The sequence below is a fragment of the Cryptosporidium hominis genome (assembly GCF_000006425.1).
Source record: "Cryptosporidium hominis TU502 chromosome 6 CHRO016170, whole genome shotgun sequence".
Lineage (NCBI taxonomy): Eukaryota > Apicomplexa > Conoidasida > Eucoccidiorida > Cryptosporidiidae > Cryptosporidium > Cryptosporidium hominis.
Window position 1 is genome coordinate 1,353 of NW_667298.1, and position 13,458 is coordinate 14,810.

Here is a 13,458-nt window from a genome sequence, read left to right on the forward strand (position 1 = left end):
TTCATAATCTTCTTCTGGAGGTTTTTGTTGTTTCATGATATATGGACTAAATACTTTCTCAACAACTTGTACTTCAGGAGTTGCTGATTGGTCTGCAGGGTTTTTTATAACTAACTCTAAATCAGAGCTCCGACCTTCAACAACATTAATTGAAATTGAGCTGGTATTGAATATATTACAAAAAACCCTTTTTTGAAAAAATACCAATAAATATGGCAAAAACTTTAAAATATTTACCTTTTTCATTTTATTAGGCTGAATTGAATCCCCTTTCTTTTGATGTTATTTGAGACAAATGTATTTGACTTTTCTCCTCCTTTACTATTTTTCTTTAGATTTCAATTCACTTTCCTTTAGAACTTTAGCTTATCATTATTCAATTTCTGACTTATTTCAATTTATTTTTGTAGAATTTTCAATTTAAAAATTCTACAACTGATCGTACTATTTCTCTACTAACTTTTTTTACTGAAATTCTAAACTTATTTTCAATTCTTCCTTTTAATTCCTGGAAAAAATTTTCCCTTTGACTATTTTTGTCAAAATTCTACATTTTTTACGCACCTGTGTCTTTTTGCATGTTTACCATTTTTTTCATCCACATGCTCGAATACGATTTTGCATGTAAACCGGTATGCAAATTTTTTTTAAGAATTAAAATAATTTTTTGTAATACCGGTACCGCCCCACATTTGGGCGGGAATTCCCTGAGTCAAAAATAATATAGAAAAGATTGGAGATCAAAAAGTGGAACAAGAAAAAATTTTGAAAAAAAACAAAACGTTGAATAGCAAGCATAAAGATTTGGGAAGGAAAAGAAAGGTTGATTAAAAGGAAAGGGAGAAAAGTTTAGAGAAATCAAGCAGGAGTTTTTTTTGTTGTTATTGGGAAAACGGTTTGTTTAGCAGAAGTTAAGATTTTGTTGCCATAAAGTACTATTTTAAGGATTTAAGAACTTAACAAATATTGCGTTTATTATTGAAAGCTTGAAATCTTAGCCAAGATATACAAAATAAGTTGCTTTTTTTTCTTTTTTTTTCCAGGTTTCCATAAACTTGAAAATTATGTCATTAATTTGCTCAATTTCAGGAACTACTCCTGAAGATCCTGTGATCTCAAAGACAGGATATATCTTTGAAAAAAGACTCATAGAGGAGTACATAAGATGCAATAATAGCTGTCCAATCACAAAGAGTGAGCTTTCTTTGGATGATTTGATTCAAGTTAAGTCCAAAAGTAATTTAAAGCCAAGATTGATTAAAAATACAAGTATTCCAGGTATTCTTGACTCCCTTAGAACAGAATGGGATGCAATGGCAATGGAGATGTTCCAGCTTAGATCTGAGCTTGAACAGACCAAATCACAACTGACTCATAGTCTTTATCAACATGATGCTGCCTGTAGAGTGATTGCCAGAATTACCAGAGAAAAAGACCAAGCCATTAGTAGGTTAGCTGAAATCCAGAATAGTATTCTTGAGAAGGATGAATATAATAGTACTAGTCTTCAAAGTGGAGGAGGTAAAAGGATTAGAGCACAAGATAATTTTGTTAATATCCCAGAAGACGTTATAGACCTTTTTACTGAATATTCGGATAAAATGCGACCAATTCGAAAAAAACAGTCTTTCCCAGACCTTATACCTGCTGAACAAGTCAAAGAATTCTCATTAAAGAGTGAAATAAAACTCAAAGAGAACTGTAACATAGAGGTTGGAGTAGCTTTCAATGACCAAATTTATGTTTCTGGAATGGAAAATGGCGAGATTCTTGTATCAAACATAGAATTTGATAGAAATGAGATATCTTCTATCCCTATAAGTTATCCACAAAACTGTGAACAAGCTGTTTCTATTTTTGCCATCGAAAAATATTCAGGAGGTCAATACTCATCTGAAGATACTAGCCAGCTCCTCCTCTCCTTAAATGTTCTTGCTTGCTTCCAAAACTCAAATAAAATCCATATATTCTCTAGAAATCAAGAAGATCATGAATCTTTTAACTTATCGCTCATGGATTTTAACTCTTCTTTTGAATCAAATATCATTATCAACTCACTCGAAAAACATCCTTTAGGAATGCATATAATTGCAAATTCTTCAAATAAAGGCCTGTTTTCCATGTTTGATCTGGAATCCAGAAAACAACTTTTCCTACATCAACTTGAACAAAATCATTCATATTCACAACTCAAACCACATCCTGATGGCCTTATTCTTGGAGGAATTGTACCCAATGGGAATATTGTTGATATTTGGGATATTAGAAATCTAGAGAAGATTTCATCCCTTGAATACCTCACCAAAAATAATAATATTGACTATAAAGACCCAAATATTAGCAGAAGCTCCAGCCTTTGCTTCTCAAATAATGGATACTATCTGCTTTCTACCTCCCTTGACAATAAAATCCACCTTTGGGATCTTAGAAAATCTGCAATTCTTGATTCTCTTGAACTATCCACACTCCCTAACAATTCTAACCTGATTTTACAAATTGATGAAAGTGGAAAATACGCCTCCTGCTTTAGCAAAAACCATTTCTCCATTTTCTCACTCTTCAATAAACACAAACTGCAACTTATCTCATCTTTGTCCAATTTCTCTAATAGAAATAATAATAATAATCTCCCAGACAATATCCACCATATTCATTTCAGCCAAAATCTTAATTCATTCTCCTCATTATGCCACAGTGGAACTATTCGTATGTGGACAAATTAATCACACGTAATGAAACACCGGTATATGCTTGCATGCAGAAAAATTTGCACTGCATGCATTTTATAATATATAGAGGCAAAATTAACAAGTCAAATAAGCAAGAAAAGAAAAAAAAAATTACCAAAGAAAAAACTAGATAGGAACTCTAAATATCTTTTTTTTGTAATTATTAATTTCTAAAATTCTTCATTCATTTAAAAACGCCTTCCTCCCCTTGAGAACCCACCTCTGGAACCCATTGAGCCAGAACCTCCGCCTCTAGAACCTCCTGATTGTCTATATCCAACCTTGTTTGAAATATGTTGGCTGTTCATTCTGCCATTATGGCCAAAATCAGCATTATTATCAGTAACTGGTATTGATAACTCTGGCAAATTACTTGTAGCTGGAATAATCTGGAAGAAACCTGAATCGTTATTATTCTTTGGAGTAAAGTTAGAAATTGCACTCTCCCACTGCCTTATTGAACCCAGTGGAACATCAAAAACTGCACCATCTCCTTTCTTTAACAACGTCATACATTGTATTCTTTCTATTAAACCCTCACAACCTCTTAAATTGCTCTTAAGACATCTCCATACGTAACTATTACTTGCAATTGGCTCTTTAAGCCTATTAAAAGTAATCATATAGCTCTTAAAATCTTCTCTACCATTCAATACTGAGCGATGAGGAATCTTCTTTAGATCATTGTTTATACCTGTTAACTCTAATAAACAATGACTTAAAGCTCTTACAGCACAATCCGGAATCTCTGGCATATCATCATCCATATCATTATCATTAATATTTGACTCAGCTTCAGTTTCCTCATCATCAGAATTACCTAATCTATTCCTTTTTCTAGATGCCTTACCTGTTAGCTTTCTCCATAAACCTTGAATGATATGCTTAGCAGGATCTCTAACACAATCCAACATTGCTGAAGGTATGTCTTTTTCTAATAAATCCTTACCTATAGAATCAGCAGTCTTCTGTAAAATCTCTTCATATTGAGGTACACCAATTCTTTGAAAACTTATCTTACTCGCCTTCTCAATGCTTGATAAGAATGGATAATCTGACATATTACAAAACATTATAGCAGTTCCGAACTTTCCTGCTCTTCCTGTTCTTCCTGATCTATGTATATAAGTATCAATATCACGTGGAGGGGCTAATTGTATTACTACTGCAACATCATCAATGTGTAATCCTCTTGCTGCAACATCTGTTGCTACTAAACAACGATACCTTCCTTCTTTAAAAGCTTGTAAAGCTATTTCTCTTTGATTTTGTTGTATATCACCATGTAATACCTGACACATCTTACTAATCTCACTTCTCATGGCTATTTCATTAGCTGTTTGCTTTGTTTCTGTAAATATAATACATTTTCCATTAATTCCCGCATACATTGTTATAATATCTCCTAATAAACCAGTTCTTTGAGGATATGCACACTGTATTGCCAAATGCCTAATCCTACTTCTAGCTGCTGCCTCATCCTCCTCCTCTCCATGAATTGAAATATGAGTCACATCTACTGTAACAGTATCACTTGACATAATCTCAGTTAAAATGTTCTTTACCCAAGGAGGTACAGTAGCACTGAATAGTAATACTTGAAATTTATTTTGTCTACTATGTGTTTCTCCATCTCCCGTTTCTTTTCTAACGCAGTCAATAATCTTATCAACAGTCTCTTTAAACCCCATCTCCAACATCTTATCAGCCTCATCCAATGTTAGCACTGATATTTTACTAACATTTAAAATACCACGCTCAATAAAATCTAAAACTCTTCCTGGACATCCTACAACAATATCAACTCCCTTCTTTATTTCCTGAATTTGAGGATATTCTGGAGAACCACCATATACGCTACAAACTTTATACCTATCCTTTCCCTTCATTAACTCAAATTCATTTGATACCTGTTGTGCTAATTCTCTTGTTGGAAGTAAAACTAAAACTAACGGACGCCTGCCATGTTTATTTGGATCAAATTTACCCTTCTTTAACAGCCTCTCAATGACTGGAAGAACAAATGCCAATGTCTTACCTGTCCCAGTTTTTGCTTTCCCTAATACATCCTTCTTACCATATATAGACTCGAATGACTGAGCCTGAATAGGAAATAATCTCTCAATACCTCTACTCCTCAAAATCTCCCTACTCTCATCGCTTAATAGGAACCTATCTATTGAGCCATCTACCTCACTCTCCAACTTTCTTTTCTTATGATCCATATTGCTTTCCTTTTACTTTGTTCTTCCTGTCAATAATGACATAATCACTACTATCCCGTCCTTAAGAGTCATAAGCGGCACATTTTTCCCGCCTAATTTTATGATGTGCCGGCCTATGGCCACCGGCACTAATTTTTAAGGATGAAAATTTTCAAAATAATAAATATATAATAAAATTATGTATTATCTAGTGAAATAGAGGTATATATTATATTGACTCGCTAAACGTATATATATATGTAATATATATATATATATATATATATATGTATTTCTAATCCTCAATGAGTTTCTTGACATTGTTCATTAAAGCTCACTTAGAAATGAAATGATACTTGATTCTGAACAATTATCATCCTCAATTGACTGCTTTCTATTAATGTAGATCTCCTCCTTCCCAATTGAATAGTAAGCGCCATTTTCAAAAGCATTTTCATCCTGTAGGACTTTACTGTTATTTTGGTAATATTGAGCTTGATTGATTACCTGGTCGTCGTCAATATTATCTGAGAGGTACTGAATCTTCTCTAGAATAGATTGGTGATCTTTGGAAGCTTGAGTTAAAACTTTCATAGTTTCTTTTACTAATTCTGAATAATTTGGGGGAATATTTTCGGCCAATTCTTGATAGGAAATATTTTCATTGTTAGTAAAATCGTTCTGTTGGACTGTATTTGAACCTTGTAAAGAATTTAAATCCACAGATTTTGAATGTGATTGTGGCAAGATGAAAGGAGAATTTGAATTGTTGTTACTTACACATTGACTGTTATTAGCCGTAATAATTCCAGAAGATGCTGTTGTTGCTATTGTTAATGGATTATTATTTATCAAAGAATCATCATTCTCAAATAATCTTAAATTAGATGAATGATTTTCTTGATTCCTTCTTCCTGGATTAATTTCTTCCATTTCAGAAGTATCCAATTTTTGGTTTTCGCCTAAAATTACTGGAACAAATGATTGAATTTCCGTTGTAATTCTTCCAGTATGAACAGGATGGTTTTGTTGTCCCTTGATTGAATGATGATTCTTCTTTATCATCTTATTCTTCTCAAATTTATTCACCAAGTTTGTTAATGCCGTTAACTGTATTCTCACAGAAGATTCAAAATCTGAAATCTTACTAGTAATAAAATCTTCCACTTTTTTACCTGCAATATAGTATTCATAATACTTTTTATTATTTGAATTTTGATCCTGTAATTCCTTAATGCTATTATTATTACTCTTAATAATGCGATTTAATTCCCATATCTCATCATTTAATAAGATATTCTTTTTTTGTAACTCATCAATTTCTGCATTATATTTCTTACATAAACTATCAATTTCGTGAGATAACTTTTCTTCACGCATACTGAAACGTTTTCTCTCATTTTCTTCTTTTCTTTGTTTTTCTCTTAATTCACGCAATTCATATTCGTTTGCCTTATTCTTGGCTTTCAAACTAGCAACTTCACTAGAAAGTTCGTCTCTTTCCAAATTAACATTTTGATAATTCATTTCCAACTGTTCAATTCTTAATAATCGTTCATCCAACTGATTCTTTAAATTCATTATTGTACTTTCATAACTTTCTATGTATGTTCCATTATTGATTGAATCTTCACCTGAATCCATGATTGTTGACTCTAAGAACTTCCTTAAGGAAGCTTTTGATTCACTTGTTCGGCCTTTCCAAACCTCCACCTGCTTTTGTGTATGTTGTAACTCCATTTTAAGTGTTTCAATTTCATTACTTAAAGCACTTGAAATTTTCTGACTATCCATCGCTAATTTCTTTTTCTCTTTTTTTAAAGCCCTATCACTTTCCTGTAAAAGCTCAATCTCATCTCTGGACGCACTTAATGCCATTTCTAAAGATTCAATCTCACTTTTTTGGTTTGTAATGATATGAGCTGCATTCTCCAACTCTGAAACTATCTCTTTGAAGTGGCTTTCTGTCAAGTTTATGCATTTTTGACCTGTTTTAGTTACTTTACATGAATTTTTCATGGTTTCTCACTTTATTTCATACAATTCTTCACTTTCAATTTAAAGCCTTAGTTTGAGCATTTCGTTCCTTTCCTAACTTAATCATTCAATGATTTTAATTGTCCATTCTACATATATTTTTTTTATACCTGATTGTTACCTTTTTAATTCTTAATAATTATTTTTTCCCTTTTTTATATTTTTTATTCCAATTTATTTTCATGTGGTCAATAAAAACCTACACGTATAATATACTTTACGTACTCGCTTACATGCAGCAGGCTTATGCAGAGGGGCAAAATTGAATTTTTGAATATTCAATAATTGAAATTAATAAGAATTTGCCAATTATTTAGGGATTTAAAGTTTAATTAGTCGGCTTTGTTGGCTTTTTTTTTGATTTAAAGGATTAGTATTGAAGTAAGAACAATAGAACATCCATAAATTATCTTGACTGCTTTCTATAGCCAAACATTTTATTAAAATCAATAAATAATTAAGTATGGAATGCTTATATATATATGAATAGATTGTTCATTTGAACTAAAATTATCTCTGAGAATGCTGAAATATATTAGAATTACTTAGTCAAACACTGAAATGCTTATATTGATTGATTAATCACTGGATACACTGGCTCAACCAATATACCACATGTTCCCTTCTTTCCAGAATGAAGAGCTAGCTTGATGTATCCTTTCTCTCCCCACGCCTCGCCCCAGCTGTTTCTTACTAGCCAATATTCTTTATTAGTATCTTCATCCATATCATATCCAACTAGAACAACTCCATGATTAACCTTGGTTCCACAAGGAGCATCAAATACTCCACTTTTATAAAACTGGAAAGGGGTTTGATCGGCCTGAATTGCAACTGAAATTGGCCCATACTTAGCCAAAGCAGTCTTTAATGTATTAATATTTCTCGGAAATACATATTTGTAGGCTTTTACAGGAATCTCTATATAATTCTCGCAAAATGAATCCATACATGTTTTTTCCTCAGCAAAGTAAGGGTAATCATCATTAGTACATAAATATTTGTTCTTAATTGCATACTGAAAAGCCAATCCCATTGTTCCTCCATCACATCCAAAGTTGCCATTTTGTTTACTGCAATCAACAAATTGTTGTTCACTCAAGCTTGGTAATCCTCGGTTTGTTTGAGCACACGTTGCTCCCTCCAAAGCTGCAACAGCAGAGAAAGCCCAACATGACCCACAATTCTTTTGATTTCTTATTGGATTTACGCACCCAGCTTCTACCCAATTAATAGAATTTGGGGGAACAAACTCCTCTTCTAATTCGCTTGCTGAGACTCTACTTGACTTAAATACCCTTTCATCATCTTTGGAATCTTTTATATATCCTGTGAATCTTGCCATAAACTCTTCTTTCGACAAATCACCAAATTCATTCATTTCTAATACATAACTGAATCCTTGGCTATTTGTTGTTTTAATAAAGTTCATATTTTGCTTATAAATTTCAAATCTTTGATTTTCCTCCTCCATAGAGCTATATGTTTTGTTGTATTTCTTTTTGAACTCCTCAAAACTCTTTCTATACTCCCTAGTTGCTGGATCAACATAATCCCCAGGTACGAAATCGTCAATTTTGTCACTGGTGTTATTAGTAATATACAAAGATACAGTAACAACCAAAACTATAAAGATTGCAATCAACGTTGCAATTATTATGTTTTTCAACTTTTTATTCGGCTCCCTTTGTTGAGTAGTGCCATTAATTAATGCAATGTATGGTCCAGAAATATATTCCTGATGTTCTTCCACGTTGTTTCCTATGTCCATTTTACTTAATTACTTTTTAGTTCGATTAACTTCAACATATAATCATCAAATTTTCTTGAATATCTTGTCATGTCATCTTATTATTATTCTTGAAAAACTATGACATGCCCACATAATTGCATGCAAATAATTATTTACATTTTAGTCATACAAAATTGCATGCAAATGCCGGTATAGAGAAAATAATTCATTTATCCACATGAAAATAAGACATACTTTCTACTAATTAGTAATACATTGAGAAATTCGGAAGTTCTATAAATCATTAAAAAAAAATAAAAGAATTTTCATCCTTTTAAAATGAATTAAATTCTGAAAATAATTGCTAATTAGTTATGAACTATGGAAATGAGATGAATCATATTCTATATTAAAGGAACAAGTAGTTGACGAAGTATTACTTTTAATTTTATCAATTGTTTCTTTGGAATATGTCACTGAACTTAATTCGTAGTAATCTCTTTCTGGTTCCTCTTCCGTCTGTATTTCCTCTTCCTCCTGATTAATTTTCACTGATCCAAGTCTATAGAGAATTAATCCTAGAATTAAAATAAGTATCCCAATTAAGTCTTGCACTTTCGGCTCAGTTGCTTCTTTCCCTACTAATCTTGGAGAAAAAAATACCAAAGTAGTAACTGGCAATCTTAGAGTTGAGACAATAAATCCTGTTGAAGCAGTCCCATGCTTCAATACTAATACACTGAAAACATTGCAAATTACATTTGCAATAAAATATATTAAGACAGGAAATTGTGCTGAATTACAGTTATCACATGGTCTTTGTAATTCTCCTCCACAGCTTTCAGTGATTGAGTTTCTCTTCAAAAAAAGACAATTTGCTCCATCAAATAATAAAGAAGGAATTTGATTCATCTCTATTTTCTGAGGACCAAGAATAGACAAACTATTGATTGGTACCAATATAAATCCTATGATCACTTGAGTGACTGCAACGCAAAATTGTAGATAATTCTCATTTAATGATGAGTATTCTCTAAATGAGAGGTCTTTGTAAACTGAACTGGCTGAAGCTGGAATACATGCAATTACAAATAGAATATTGAATATCAACTGATTTGAATTTTCTGCTCCGCTACTTTTTCTTATCCCTAATATTAATGTCGACTTTACTATAAATATGCCCATCACCATAACCGTTGCTCCAATATATTGTAACTTATGAAATCGATCCTTACATATCGATGAAAGCATAACCAGAGTTATTGGAGTGCACATTTGTCCAAGAACTACCTGCATCACTCCTGATGTGTGAGTGCTTGCAAGTAAAGTTAAGATACTGCTAAATGCGTCAAAAAATCCCATCATCCAAAATTTTGATATTGGAAACTCTAAATTATCTCTTGAAAGCTCACCTCTAAAGTAAAAAATCAGTAATACCAATCCAAATAATGGGATATATAAAGCAGAAGTTAACTGTGTTAAAAACCAAACATGGTTTGGCATTGCTGAAGTCATTTTCTTGAAAAATACTGAGTTAAATACAGAAGAAATCAAGAGGCTCATCATGCAAACTATCAGAAAAAAGTTCTCTCTGCATGGTTTAATAACTCCTTCGTTAAGTGCACTCATTCCATTTTTTATTAATGTTATTATTTGAATTTGCTCATTTTCGCCCTCACTCCCTAACAATAACTCCCTTCCTGAGCCATTCATATTAGTATGAACTGATTAACCTTCCAACAAAAGTAATCTCTTTAATTGTCTGAATATATCTCAACTTATTAAAACCAGTAATCTATACATGAAAAAAGAAATGCATTAACAAAAGTTATTTAGCTTTTAATTTCTATGTTTCTAGGCATCCCAACTACAAATTCTAATTTGATTTCCTGCATGCAACGGTGATTAGTTTTGCATGCATTTATTATATTTTTTATCTTTTTGAAAGCAAATTCTAAAAAAAAATATACTAAGGTTTGATTTCCTTATCAAACCCTAAATTTCCATTATTTCCACTTTTCTTAATTTCTCCTCCATACAAATACACAGTAAATACTATCTTTTATTAATTGTATGTATACCAAATCCAATAAACATCCATTCTAATTCCCAATTTCCCCACCTTTAGTAGTTCCGTCTTTATTATTATGAAATACATTGCATGCAATTTATAAATAATTAGGCGGGAAAATTTGAGCCATATTCATCAGTTGCGAATATTGAAAATAAAAACTCAAAAATTATAGGTATATAGTCTCATAGAAGCTTCTACTTTAAATATGTATAGTTTTTGAAATTGGCTAAGGAAAGTATCTGCCTAAGGCTATTTGTATCAAGCCAAATTGTCCAGTTCAGAACAATAAGGAGCTCAATATTTATATTATTTGAGCCAATAAAGGACAATCGATAACCGTCTTTTCCCATAAACCCGATGGTGGAAGCGAATCAAAAGACATACTCAAAATTTAAGCATCACATCTTATTCTAAATGAGTTAAATGCGTGTTCTTCCACAGTACGACGATTGGAGACTACGCACTTCTCAATTGTAGAACCGGGACTACCTTCCCTTTCCAAAAAATCAATCCTAAAGACAAGCATTAAATAATACTAGTGTTTGTATAATTAAACATACATTTTGATAACAGAATCTTCATCTCCCTCCAACTCGCCAATAACCGTACCAGAAGAGGTATTTTTGCACCATCCAAAGACGTTAAGTTCATTAGCCTTAAGAAAAGTGTATTTCCTAAAAGAAACACCCTGGACTTTACCAAAGACCTCGAACTCACACTTTAACATTCTTAAAACGTCTAAGCTATATGCAATTGAACACAATCTATTTTTATTGTTTTTATTTTTTTTTTTTTTACTATTAAAAATTATTTATTCACATTATACTTTTAATAAATCTATTTGGCGCCAACAGCCAGCATATTTTCGAATAATCAAAGAGCGATATCTTTTGAAAAAAAATTTATTTTCACACCAAAATGGTAAATTGCCTCATTTAAAAATATAAAATATACACAAATTAATACGTATTATTCGATATCCAACAATAGACAAACACTGATATGTTCCTCAAAATCACAAGAAATAATACGTCATATGAGCTTCCCGCGTCTCTCCAATCTTGGATATGTATAATTAGACTATAATGGACGATACAGGATAACTATGGACCCAGTATAACTGCCTAGGTCGCACTATACGTGTTATTATCTGACATTTTAATGAGACATAACATAAAATCGTCGGTCGAAAAATAATCCTGTTGGGTAACCATCAGGTTACAAAAGGTCGATTTAAATTTTTCCGACGAATTTGAGACGAGGAGTAAGAGTTCACTACTTAACGCTTAAATATAACAGTTCCAAGTGTAATATTATGTTCTTTGACCAAAGACTTTCTTCAGAGAAACGGAATATATATATTTTCAACAATTGAGCTTCAACAACTGAATATCTAAGTTTATTGTTTTAATATATTAAATAGTATTGTTAATATTTATAAAGAGTATTGAAAAAATGCCTTTGAGCCAGAATATGAGTATGACTGAACTTTCACGTTTCAGGACAAGAATATGTGAGAGAAAGGCTTTACATGGAGTATGCGAGCTTGACGAGAGATGTCCTTTTTCACATTGTCTTTCCTGGCATCGTAGAAATCCTTACGAATATGCGTATAGACCGAACTTATGTCCTAATGTAGTTTTCCAGAATGAGAATAAGAAGATGCGTGTTAAGAACTATTGCCAAAGAGGCAGAATGTGTATGTTTTCTCATACAAAAGAGGAGCAAATGTATCATGTTTTAGTATATAAGACTCAATTATGTCGGGAATATCCGTTATGTACAAAACATTATTGTCCATTTGCTCATGGCTTAGATGAATTAAGAAATCCAGAAACTATAGAATTTGACCCAGTACAAGGACCAGAAGTAATTGAACGTCAAAGACTTGTCCATGATTGTAATAAATTCAATGAAATTGATTTATCCGAAGATTTGAATGACTCTATAATTATAAGGAATAAGGAGGCTATAATAAGTAACGTTACAACTTCCCCAATATCTCCATCAAATTCTCCTTTACATTCAAATATGGCCGCTTCAAGTCTAGCGCCTGTAATGGATCAAACAAAGAGTCAAAATAGTAAATATTCTTTAAGGAATAAATCTCAAATATCTGCATCAAGTACAAATAACTCACCTAAAAAGGGTGGTAGGGGAAGTGGTCTTAATCATAACAAGGCAAATTCTAATAGTCAAAATAGACAATTTACAAATAATGAATTATTAAAGGGAGAGTTAACTCCTATAAACAATACAAATGAGTCTCCTGTTACACCATCAACAGGGTGTGAGACCCCTCTACATTCTCAAAATCACATTGCTTCAACAGGATTTAAGAATGATGCTCGTAAAACTGTCAATAGAGATTTTCAGAGAAAGGAAGTCGATAGAGCTAGAGGTGCTTCTCCGAATACAAGAAGTGCGTTTCCTAAAGTTATAGATGGAGACGAAGTTGCTCATGCTAGAGATAATGTGAATATTCCTCCACCTCCTTATAATGCAATAGGCTTAAATTTTCCATGTAATGAAGGATTAAATGACAATACAGATCCTTCGTCACTATTACCAAACTATGATTTTGGAAGATTTGCATGGAATGGCTACTTTGATAGAAATAAGAATTTATTAAATAATAGCCTAATCGACTATGAAAAGAATAAAATGGTTCAAGAGCCATTA

At 32.2% G+C, this 13,458-nt stretch overlaps 6 protein-coding genes across 6 annotated transcripts; 2 read left to right on the forward strand and 4 right to left on the reverse strand.

Annotated features, from left to right (window-relative positions):
- Nucleotides 1–1,064: 1,064 nt before the first annotated feature.
- Chro.60560 (guanine nucleotide-binding protein) lies at nt 1,065–2,723 on the forward strand. Its single annotated transcript, XM_661602.1, has 1 exon — nt 1,065–2,723. One exon carries the CDS (start codon nt 1,065–1,067, stop codon nt 2,721–2,723), a length of 1,659 nt encoding a protein of 552 aa, XP_666694.1.
- A 194-nt stretch (nt 2,724–2,917) lies between these two features.
- Nucleotides 2,918–4,954, reverse strand: Chro.60561 (DEAD/DEAH box helicase). Its single annotated transcript, XM_661603.1, has 1 exon — nt 2,918–4,954. The coding sequence occupies one exon, from the start codon at nt 4,952–4,954 to the stop codon at nt 2,918–2,920; it is 2,037 nt and encodes a 678-aa protein (XP_666695.1).
- Nucleotides 4,955–5,260: 306 nt separating this feature from the next.
- Chro.60562 (hypothetical protein) lies at nt 5,261–6,952 on the reverse strand. Its single annotated transcript, XM_661604.1, has 1 exon — nt 5,261–6,952. One exon carries the CDS (start codon nt 6,950–6,952, stop codon nt 5,261–5,263), a length of 1,692 nt encoding a protein of 563 aa, XP_666696.1.
- A 583-nt stretch (nt 6,953–7,535) lies between these two features.
- Chro.60563 (cryptopain precursor) lies at nt 7,536–8,741 on the reverse strand. The annotated part of the gene is made up of 1 exon (XM_661605.1): nt 7,536–8,741. One exon carries the CDS (start codon nt 8,739–8,741, stop codon nt 7,536–7,538), a length of 1,206 nt encoding a protein of 401 aa, XP_666697.1.
- Nucleotides 8,742–9,074: 333 nt separating this feature from the next.
- On the reverse strand, nt 9,075–10,415 carry Chro.60564 (transporter). The annotated part of the gene is made up of 1 exon (XM_661606.1): nt 9,075–10,415. One exon carries the CDS (start codon nt 10,413–10,415, stop codon nt 9,075–9,077), a length of 1,341 nt encoding a protein of 446 aa, XP_666698.1.
- Nucleotides 10,416–12,231: 1,816 nt separating this feature from the next.
- Chro.60565 (hypothetical protein) lies at nt 12,232–13,458 on the forward strand (the record flags this gene model as incomplete). Its single annotated transcript, XM_661607.1, has 1 exon — nt 12,232–13,458. A coding segment is annotated over one exon (1,227 nt), but the record flags the coding sequence as incomplete, so codon positions are not given.